The 11,854-nt window shown below is 42.4% G+C and overlaps 1 protein-coding gene across 1 annotated transcript in view; it reads right to left on the bottom strand.

Moving 5' to 3' along the window:
- Window positions 1-3,984: 3,984 nt before the first annotated feature.
- The window catches only part of LOC127356479 (Na(+)/H(+) exchange regulatory cofactor NHE-RF2), a 33,790-nt gene continuing 25,920 nt past the window's right edge, over window positions 3,985-11,854 (bottom strand). Inside the window, exons 4-6 of the mRNA XM_051388251.1 lie at window positions 6,891-7,044; window positions 6,263-6,381; window positions 3,985-6,138 (exon numbers count right to left, since the gene is read on the bottom strand). Coding sequence (XP_051244211.1) covers window positions 5,980-6,138; window positions 6,263-6,381; window positions 6,891-7,044 — 432 coding nt within the window. The 3' untranslated portion in view covers window positions 3,985-5,979. The remainder of the gene's footprint in view (window positions 6,139-6,262; window positions 6,382-6,890; window positions 7,045-11,854) is intronic.

Below are 11,854 nucleotides of genomic sequence, written 5' to 3'. Positions count from 1 at the left end.
ATCAATGAACACAATTGCAGTAATAGTTTATTATGAATCAGATGCTGGTAGTAATGTTGTTAATGGCACTGTGGCTGTTAAAAGGAGGAAGAAGAAACAGAAGTGAATCATCAGGAACACTTATATAAAATATAGCTGTGCAACTGGCCTTTGGATATATTTGTCTTCTTCTGTTTGAGGAACTGATTAAAAGTAGTGTACTGTATGTGTAAGACAGTAATTTTCTGTGTTTGTTTGTGGTGGACAACGAGAGAGGAAGCCTATCTGTGGCCACATGGTGTTTCTGTTCCTCCGTTCAACCGCTGACATCATCTGGAGTGACACACGGCCGGGTGACTTCCTCCGTCTCATTAATCACTTGTGTGCTAACAGGCGCACACACTCTCCCCAATTCCTGTACCCTTTACAGCTCTGCACCACATTCCGCCCTCCCTCGTTAGCTTCCTGGCTCCGACATCAGCCCCTAACGCTCTTTCCCAGCTGGCCTTCCCACTTAGCAGTGACCTTTGACCCTCCTCCTTCTCCCCCATAAAAACCTCCACGCCTTGCTTTCTCCACCTGCTGCTCACCTGCTGCTCACCTGCTGGTAGTGGGTGGGTGGGTGGGTAGGGGGGAGCAGGGATGGAGGGATGAATCCAGATGAAGGAGGATCTGTATTTTAACATGCCTGGAAAGAAAAGCCAGAGTGATTTTTATCGAGGAAGGCATTTTGTTTTTAACTGGAGCTTTGTTCAAAGTTGAAAGTGTGTGCTTTGGCTTTCCTGCACCGGTTTTGTGAAACTCCCCAAAAAAAGAAAGAAAAGTAAATGAGGATAAAAAAACACGTGGAACAACTCCTCGGCCGTTGGAGGACAGGTGATATTTCTAGTATGTTATCTCTGCGGAGATAAAACTGACAAGAAGGATCATCAACACCGGCCCTGATTGGCTGTTTTGATCTGAACTTCAGCCATTGAAGAGGTACAGAGAGATACTGAAAGTAGGGGAAAGTTACACACAAAGAAAGTGAGAGACAGAGAGACCTATTAGATTTGTTTTAAATGTATATTGTTTCACTTTTAGATATTGGTGATTACATGCTACTGTATATTACATTTCAAGTATGACTAAACTGGGTCATTATCTGGCTTTGACAATACATGTCACTGAAGTGCAATGACTTGAACTGAATGAGGAGTGCAAAGAAAACAATGGGGAGAGACAGAGAGAGTCATAAACCCACTGACTGGAGGTTAGTTGTCAGCTTTGTGAGGTGGAGTGGTGAGACCCTGCAGTGTATAAAATTTTATGATACTGTAACAACACACAGATACATCTTTGCAGAATGAGGGGTCTGCATGGTGGTCTAGCTTCTGCTGCTATCCAAATATGTGGGGAACTCTCACCCACAGAAAGAGCCACTATAAGGGTCAACGGTAGCCAAAACAGACATTTAGTGTCTGATGAGCAACGGTCTATAACTGTATGTAAATCACTCCTCACTGTAAATACAGTTAGTCATCTTCCCAAAGGTCTCCCCCACTGAAACAACAAGCCGTGGGAAAATAAACCCCTCAGCCTGAGGGGACAGAGATGACGAACGCAAGAATAAACAAACTACAAATTTTCACAATGCAAAAACATTACGTGACCAACTCTGTAGTCAAAAACACACACAAAAAAACCAACCTCACACCTCAGCTTTGGTAAACTTTTTCCCAGTTTGTCCCCCCAAAACTGATTTACAAAATTAAATACATGAAGAGTTTGTTGTGCAAAACCAGGTGGCCTTCCTAAATGTGTAGGCGTCAGACAATAAATGGGTGGTTTAGCGAGTTAAGCCAAGGTGTGCACAAATTGGGTGTGTCTGTGTGTGTTTCCGCTACCCCCACCCATGTGAAGGGTGCTCTTGGGAGAGGGTATGTGCCCACACTCGTGCCCTCTGGCTCTTCGGCTTCCCTCCATTTTGCCACATGAACTCTCCGATCCCAGCTCTCTGTCTTGTGCTGCTTTCATCTTTCTCACTGGCAGCTCTTTCCTTTTGTTTGTTTCTTTCTTGATTTTTTCTGGGATAGCACAAATTATCCAACTCGTTCCCCTCTCTTTTTCGTTTTCCTGCCCTCTCGCTCTCTCCCTCTCTGTGCATGTTGGTGTAGCTGTCCTTATTTGGCTTCCCTTTGAGTGAGTGGGAGTGTGAGTATGAATGTGACTGTGTATGTGTGTGTGTGTGTGTTTCCTCCTGACTGTGAGTCACTGCTTGTCTGACTCACGAGCGCTAACAAAAACACACAGTTGCCATGGGGACGCCCCCCCCCCCCATCTCTCTCGCTCACTCTCTGTCAGTCTCTGGTTTCTCTCTCCTTGCGGGCACCGCTGCATCCCAGGCAGCCCTGGCACAGATACATGGGTGGCACTCTAACTTGGGTGGGATGGTGGTGGCGAGGTGGGCTACTGAATGGAACTGGAGGGCAGAGGAAAGATTCAGAGACACACAAAAAAACTGAATAAAATTAAGGCTGAGAAGGCACAGGTGAAAAAATTGTTTGTACAGAAAACTTAAATTGAAGTCCAGGAGTTTGCAGGAGGACAGAAACCTAGGATGTAAGACAAGCAATCATCTATCATCAATAGTAAGTAGAAATGCCTGCATTGGCTGAGACAGGCTAAACAGAAAATGCCCACCTGTGGCTCTATTCTCTGCTTCTGTTCTCCTGCTTTTACTGCTCTGAAATTGCAGACTGCTTTGAACTGGGCCCGTCCTTTGATGTGCTGGCGTCACTGCTCGGCCTTGCCATAACCTCCAGGGAGCTTGATAATGTGCACACGTGTGGCATTACATTTCGACAAAGATCAGGTAGGGCACTGGATGTACCCTCAGCCTCACGCTACCAGGTTTGTCTTACTTCCTGGATGCTAAATGCTGGTGGTGCACCACCTGGTGGTCAAGCAGGTATATTGTGCATGTCCATTTTTACAACGGCAATTAGTGTACTTGGCGCCACATGAACTACTGTGTATGACTCTGACTGACCTACTGATCATAGACACATTTCAGAAGTCTATAAGTTGTTTCACCAAAGAGACATTTCCCCTTAAACTTCTCAAATGGTTTCATGTCATCACTCTTCGAGGCCCAGAGAACTGTGTTTTTTCTTGTTTTCTACCCCGTTAATATTTTCAGGACCCCTTAGATTTATCAAGTCAGACTTTGGAGGGGTCCTGCCTCTGGATTAGGAACCACTGGGTTAAACTTTCCAACTGTTAAAACCAGCTCCAACTCAACCTGCTACAGCAGTAAAATTATACTTGCACATCAATACATAAGAATTAAAAATCCAAATAATGTCATGAATAATACATCATTAAAGGGGCAAATTTTCTGCCCAACCAGTACTTTTGAAACCTTAAGTACATGTTGCTGAGTATTTTAAATTAGAGATTTTGACTTGTAATGGAGTATTATTACATTGTTGTATCAGTTGTTTTACGTAAGTAACCATTGTCTATCTGAATAAATGCACACAGACTGGATGAAGATGCAGACAAAAAGAACCCCCACAAACACATACTATATGTCGATGATCTCAACAAAGACAATGGAGATACACATAAAAGTACAGACACACACTTGTCTCCGTCACACGCACATGTGCATACAAATACACTTTTGACCTCTGTTTGACCTTTGTGTGGCCGAGAGCTCACAGCAGCAGCTGGCTGGTGGAGAATTCTGAGAACAGGCTGAAACTGAACGCTGGCATAATCCTCAGCAAGAGAGACAGAGAGAGCGCGAGAGAGAGAGAGAGAGAGAGAGCGCAAGAGAGCAGGGGCTAAGAAGGAAAAAGGAGAGGAAACAGGAGCAAATGAGAGATATTGTAGTAGGGGAGAGAGAAAGTAAATAAGCAAATATGAGCTTGTGGAGCAGATGAGAGTGATGGAAAACAAATTGTTGAGTCAAGAGAAAGAGGACAGAACAGAGAGGGCATGAGAGACGATGACAACAAGTTCATATATTCAAAAAAACGCCATTGTCACACTTTATTGAAAAAAAAATGCAACCTGCCATATATACTGTATGCTTTTTACTGTATACATCAGCCATGGTAACAGAGTTCCTTTTGCTGCGACTGCCAGACAAAGATGAATCAAGACACTTCTGTTAGTGTGTGAAGTACATGTAAGGGTGTGAATGGGTACAAAGAAGACAAGATGACATATGTTCTCCAACTTGCAGTCCCTCTTATTGCAATGCATTACATTAACACGCTGGAGGCATACGATGGACTACGGCATTGTATACCTTCTCTGCACATACACACACACACACACACACACACACACACATTGTGCTCCAAATGTGTGTAGCGTATGTGCGACAGCTGTCTCTGTGTGTGTAATAATCCTCAGTAAGCTCCATGGCTCCCACAGTCTCTTTCACTAGATCCTCCAGAGCATCTCTGACCTCACTGAGTGCTCCTCCTGCACTCTCTCCGCCCCGCAACCTGCTAACACTCTGCTCCTGATGTGGCCGAGCACGTCCCTTCACTTCCGACCACAGTCTCAAACGTGCTAGCTACACTTCTGAGCCCTTTGACTCCCTTTCCTTTCTTATTTAATTAAAGGGATAGCACGACATTTTGGAAAATACCCTTTTTTTTCGCTTTCTGGTGGAAAGTTACCACAAACAGCCAGTCAGCTTAGCTTAAAGCAGAAACTTCTAGCCTGGCTCTGTCTAATAGGTAACTAATCCACCTTCCAGCAACCTCTAAAGCTCACTGATTAACACCTTATATCTGGTTTGTTTAATCTCTACAAAAAAAAAAAGACAATTTGCTGTTTTCTGTGCTGGACTGTTTCTTGGCCCTGAGCTGTTGCCAGGCAACCGGTGGAGACCGCAGGAAGTTACTGCTCCTAAGTAAGAAATATTCCGACATAACCCGCACATAACATCCTGGATAAACATCTACTGGGTTTACTGCCATAAGGGGCCTCTATTTGTGGTGTAAGTTTGCCCTCTGCTGTACGCATCAAGCCCTCACCAATGATAAACTCATTCATCACGCGATTTGCCCCTGAGATATCTTCCTTTCTTCTTCCACGTTCCAGTTTCCATTATTCGCTGTATCAATACGTGTAATGTTAGTGGTGCTTCCCTTCTTCCATGCACACGTGCACTGGAGCACCTTGGGGAAAAAAGGTTAGTGGTGATACACTTATTACGGTCAAGAGCTAAATGACAAGTAACATGAACTCTTTTTGAATAAAGCAGGGCTAATCTGACGGTCAGTTCGTTAACTCTATGTAAAAGTACAAATACATGTAGGATACATTATACACAACCAGTTCACGCAGCCATCCTTCTCTTGGTCTGTGGTTATTATCAAGGATCTGCGTGGGCTGGAGGTGGAGGGTCTCAACTCTTTCACAGTGATCGTCTGCCAACTTTTGGCTTCCTCCGACTGATAGGCCAAAACTCCCACAATGTCCACAATCATTAATGTCACAGTGTCCATAAAACCCTTTGGGATACTGTTTTTTAAAAGCTGTTTATACTTTTTTTTTTTATACAAAAATAGCTGTCTCCCACATTTGTTTGAAACGTGTGTCAAGGAGTGGGATGTTCAAAGTAGAGAAAAAGATTTAGGCAAATATGTGGAAACCTGTTTGCGATACTCCCATCTGAAAGAAGCACGTGTATGGGAAGCGTTTTAAGATGCTCCTCCTTCAGAACAAAGTATACACAGTTTTTTTGCAGTCACTCAGAAAAGTAGCTGATAAAGATTCTCTGAAGTGGCTTAAAATGTAAAATCCATTGTACAACTTTTTCCTTTTTTGTCACATTTGAGTCCAGGAACAAAATATTATGCTGTGTGGGGGATCTTGGTTCTTTCTCTAAGAAAAAAAACATGACCTGTGTATTAAGAGGGACGTTCTCGCCCAACACAAACTTGTCCACACGGAGAGCTCATATCTCTGTCCTTTGGTGTGTGAAGTGTCGCCTCAGAAGTTGCTGAACAGCTCGTATTTCTTCATCCAGTCCATCTGCGGCGCCTTCTTCTTTTCTTTGGCATGGACCTTCATCTTCTCTTCTGCTGCCGTAGCGCTCAGGCCCATCTCAGCGAACGGGTCCAGCAGTCGCCCGCCCTCATCATCCGCCAGCTAGACGGGAGATGTTATTGAAGACAGACAGACAGACAAACAGACAGAAGGGTTGAGGGTACTGGCATTCATGTGAACGACTAAAGAAACAAACATAGCACCATACACGAATGCTCACACCCACCTGTGTGCTGTTGCCCTGGCTGCTGAGGTCGGAGTGTGTGGACCTGAAGGATTGCGTGGTGGAGCTGCCGTTGATCTGAGGGTTGGGGGAGCCGTTGGATATGGAGGGACCATCATAGTCTACACACAGAAGCCCATAGATTGTTTTACACAACAGTAGTTTTCATAATCTTTATACATAATTCATATTCAAATGAATAGGATCACAGCCAGCAAAAAGAAGCCTTTTAAGGTTTGCTGTAATGTAGGCGTGATGTTTTATCTCCTTTTAATTCAGGAATCAGTGGAGAGTTGAGAATGATCTTTTCACACTGAGCCTTTAGGTCCGTAATTTCCCAATACATTTTAAATAATTTCCTAGTGTGCTTCCCAGAAAGAATTTATCATCATTGTCATCATCGGGAAAATTGAGGCCAATTACTTCCAATTGTTTATGTACTCTCTAATATTTTAGTCACAACGGGACAACTGAACATGCAAAAAGAGGAAATTTGTGCAGAATAAATAAATGATGAATAAATAAGTTTTATTATATCTGTTCTTCCCAGGACATTCATTAGGAAATCAAAAATTGCTTATAGGCTCAACACAAATAACTTGGAAAATAGCTAAAATAGCAGCAGTCCTACCTCTGAGATGGCTGACTGTGGGGACAATCCCCCTCCTCTTGAAATGCTCATCTGTGTCTGGGTCCACCACCAACAGCCAGGTCTCGTCTCCCCCTTTCTTTATGAAGGCCACCACCTCTGCATGCCGCATGCCCTCGATGTTGACGCCATTTACCTGGAAAACACGGACAAAAACAGAAGAGTTTTGAAGTTTCTGTGAGTTAACTGTTAGAACTTTTGTGCTCCGTACACTACACACTGTGATTAACATGGCTTTTAGGTAATTTTATATGCTTTCTATCAGCCATAGTGCATGCACACAGATCTTGGTAAACATGACTCACAACAACTGACTGAAAAGCTATCGACTTGGCCATGTGAACGGATTACTTCACTGACCTGCATTCTCAGAATACCAGCTTGTAATCATAATATCTGGCCAAATAGCAATTTCTCATTTTTAGGACACTGTTATGATTTTCATTAGAGTGTGTAAGCATGTATACAACACAAGTGGAGTTCCTTTTACAGGGATTTAGGCAATTCACTCCGATTGAAAACAAAAAAAAGAAATAAACCAAAAAGAGAAGAAATCTTCATGAGAGGAAGAATCCTGTTATAAAATGTCTTTTCCATTAAGCGTGGATAGCTGGCAGTGTCTGTGTCCATTGCAGAGGTTACAGCCATGAAGGTCTTCAAGAGGTGAATATCACATTTTCACAAAGCTATATCTCCAAAATACAAATTCAATATTCAATATTAAGACTCAGTATACTTTAACATCCCACAAAAGGATGAATACATGAACAATACCAAAACATGCAGGCATGGTTGACCACTACTATTTCTGCCTGGGAGTTACAAACAGTCCATGTCAGCGGATTGGTAAAGTTACATTCACTTTTATTTTGAACAGAGCACCTGGATGAACCTGCTTCCCATCACTCACTGTTGACATACTGCATACAATAGAGTCTGTCCCTGTGCTACCTCATGCATCCAGCAGGTGGAGCCGTGGAACAATGTTTTGATTATACACTGCTCCACATGACTCTACCAGAGCCTGCACCACTCTACACAATGTTACTAAAACTCTTGTCATAAACCACAAATTCTTCATCCTTCACAGATGTTCATGCAGCTGTAGGAGTCTTATACCTTATTATAAAAGCGACTGTAAATATGGTCTACAACAATCAGAAAACATCAGAGCCACGAACAGCTGAACAGAGGTACATAATGAATATGTGTGCATGTGACTGACCATCTGTGTGACAATGTTGCCCTTCCCTCTACACCTGCCTACTCTGTTATTGCTCTTATCTAGATGCTACGTGCATTTGGAGGCCTGCGTTTCAACAGCTTTGTCTAGACCTTGGCTTCTCTTGAGGCAGGTAGCTTCGCACCACGCCAAGTTAGTGTTGGTACACAATCAATTATTTATGGCTCTCCCAGGCTCCGGCTATAGTGCTGGTTTCAGGTGTCAGCGTCCTGAGGCGGAATCTGTTTAAAATTCACCGCTTATGACAGGATGGAACATGGTAAAGCAGAGGAAGAGAGAGCAACGTGTAAACTGTCATTTTAGGGAGAAGAGAACGGGGTGAAATAAATGTGGAAAATAGGACTTTAAGCAAGTAGATGCAATGAGACAGACTTTATGGGTCTTTTAGGAAAGAAAGGACGAGAGAGAGAGAGAGAGAGAGAGAGAGAGAGCGAGAGAGAGAGAGAAAGTGGAAAGAACACAACAGTGTGAATGAGTTGGTCGAGGTGGATTCAACAGATGGAAAATAAGAACAGCTCCTACTCTTCTCTTATATCAAAAATCACAAATGTATAGTTTCCTCCCAGGAATCATGCAGATAAGACAGACAGGCAGGCAGACATAAAAAACAGACATCAGTCAGCCAGGGACACAGACTGACAGTTTGATACAGAGAGAACAACCATCTTTGTATTCAGCCAAACAACAGGTGTTGTGTCATGTTTCACAGCCCTTCATTAACAGTCCATCCCACGCAAGACAATACACTATGCTCTCTGCCCGCTGGGCTAATTAATACATGCTGTAGGAACAGTACAGAAGCTTATTTCTCATGGGACTATTCCTTAGGGAACCTCTTGATACTGGTGTGTGTGTGTGTGTGTGTGTGTGTGTGTGTTCGTGTCTCATCAAAGTCATGGAGGGTCCACCCAGCTGAAGTTCACTGGCACATTTTTGATGATGTGTGTGTGTGTGTGTGTGTGTGTGTCACTAAACCTGGATTGATCAAACCAGTTTCAAAAGCTTCTGCACATCTGTGAATATGACACGTGTGACTTTTTACTCTTCGGTCTCTAGTTTAGCTGAGGAAAAACTTAGATGTGATTTTGATGTGGACATGAACTAAAGCCAATTTAAACTCCAGGACATCGTTAAATAAGCCGTTATATGTAATGCCTGATTCAGCAACTGCAGCCTTAATTTGTTGCCACACATTTATTCAGAAACTGATTTTGGTGGATACATTTGTGGAAATGTTATGTTCCCAGAAAAGCTGTCATGTTTTTCCAGTGGAAAGAGTGAGTGGCACATTCGGCAAATCAAGTGTAGAAAAAACTGTCATGGTGATGTCTCAGCAATTGACACCATTTCTTTGTTGAAATGATGGATATAGGTGTTGCAAAATAATTTGGATTTTGAGTTATTGTCCCTAAATTAAATGCCTGTTTATCCATGCCTGCGAATTAAAAGTCTAAAGGCATGTTAGCTGCTCTGTGAGGCTATATCTAGGCACAGCTGTGGTGACACAGTAACACGCTCACAGTAACAAAGCTAACTTGCTGATGCTAAGCAGATAAAATGTCTACCATCATCACCTTTGGTTTAGTGTGTTAGCATGCTAACATTAGCTAATTCACTATACACACAAGTACAGCTGAGGCTGATGGGAAATGTAATTTATTTTTGCAGGTATTTGGTCATCAATCAAAGTATTAGATAAACTGAAATTTTGATAATGCCTCAAGAGGAAAGTTAAGGGATCATCCAGTAACTATAATTCATTGAGTGGGTGTTTGAGATCACCAAAAACATTAGGATTGTTTGTACAAGATACCATGCCTGTCCATCAAGTAGATACTGAGATATTATACTGGATACTGGATCAGCAAAGTCAACAGGATTCCTCCTCTGGGGAACACGAATGTCTGTATAATCTGTAAACATTTCATGACACTCCATCCAATAGTTATTGAGATGTTTCAGTCTGGACTGAACTATTGGAAAAGTGTGTGTGGTGCACTTTATTTTCTTTGATGTCACCCACAGGTTTGTGAGAGGTCCAGCGTACGCACTGTTGAGCACAGGCAGAATAGAGAGACTGATGAGGCATTCACTGGTGTCTGCCAAAACATCGGCAGACAGCCGAGCTCTCACCATAGCCTTTACAACGCCAGCTGCTGATGCACCTCCAGTGTAATGGGGCGTGGTGAGAGAAAAAGACAGCGAGAGAGAGAGAGAGAGAGAGAGAGAGAGAGAGAGAGAGAGAGAGAGAGAGAGAGATAGACCTGTCATGGTTGTTCACCTCTCTAAACAAGCTGCTGACAGATAACACAGCGCTGTCTTGACGCATGGTCAGAGATGGTTCCAATTATCAGCATGTACGCACGCACACACACACACACACACACACACACACACACACACACACACACACACACACACACAGCCAACTAACTCAACAGAGGCTCAGATTTTTCTACCCGAACAAAACTAAAACACTGAGATAAAGTTATTAAGCTTGCGTGAAATCACATATTTACCAGAACATTCAGAGTCTCATAATGTTTACCTTCCAGCATCCTGGAGGAAATTTAAAATAACTGCAAAACAAAAACAGTCCAAAGCTTTGTACAAACAGTAAACAATAAAAATATTTGAGTAGAACTCATACATAAATAATACAAAGTAGTGCTCATAGTTTAAATATATTTTAAAATCTCCTACTTTTTGTTAGGAACAACTAGACAAGGCCTGCAACTAACTGTTATTTTCATTATAGATGAATCTGGACCATTACTTCTCAATAAACCAAACTAAAAAAGCAGCAAATCCTCACATTGGAGAAGCTGCGATTAGGAAATGTGTGACTTAAAACGATGAAAAAATGATCTAAATAGTTAATTTTCTGTCAATCTACTGTTTCAGCTCTAAACTAAGAAGACGTTATCAGACATCTTTTTCTATTTCCATACAATCTATATTCAGATCTTTGCTTTGGCAATGTGTGCACATGTAGAACATGCAAATAAAACTCAGTTAACTGAACTGAGTTTTGCCTTGACACTGTGTTGAGTACCTTCCAACTTCATTTGTGTGTGTGCATGTAAATGTGATCCTCAGTTCATGTCTCCATGGAGGGATGTTGGGATGTGGCGTACTGTTACTGTCATCAGTGACCCTCTGCAGGATGTTCCCACACACTCTCACCAGCCATCTAATGTTCCAGAGGAGCGTCAGTACATCAGCATCTTCTGATGCCAGGACTGTCGCTGAAGTGTAATCAACAACATTTTGCCTCTTTTAGACTTTCTGACAAACAACTGCAGCTCTCCTACTTTACACACACCCACTCAGTGGGTTGAAAATCAAATTGCAATGACATAAAATTGTTTTTGATACCGTAGGTACAGTGAACATTTCATCACAGTTGTCCCTGCAACATCTTTAAAGTAATATTTTGACATGTTGTTACTGGCTGTTGTTGAGAGCTTGTTGAGACTTAAATGAGAAGATTGATACCACTTTCATATCTGGTATGGTAAATATGTAGCAGCTGGTGAGCTTAGCTTAGTATAAAGACTGGAAATGGGGAAATAGCTAGCCTGGCTTCAGGAAACAAATATAACATGTTAATTGAGTTTTTGTTACCTTTGTACATAGCCAGGCTAACTGTTTGCTCCTGTTTCCAGTCTTTATGCTGAGCTATGCTGACTGGCCGCTAGCT

The sequence above is a fragment of the Dicentrarchus labrax genome, unplaced genomic scaffold (genome assembly GCF_905237075.1).
Source record: "Dicentrarchus labrax unplaced genomic scaffold, dlabrax2021, whole genome shotgun sequence".
Lineage (NCBI taxonomy): Eukaryota > Metazoa > Chordata > Actinopteri > Moronidae > Dicentrarchus > Dicentrarchus labrax.
Note: the sequence above shows the minus strand (reverse complement) of the source record. Positions and strands in the feature narration are given on the sequence as shown.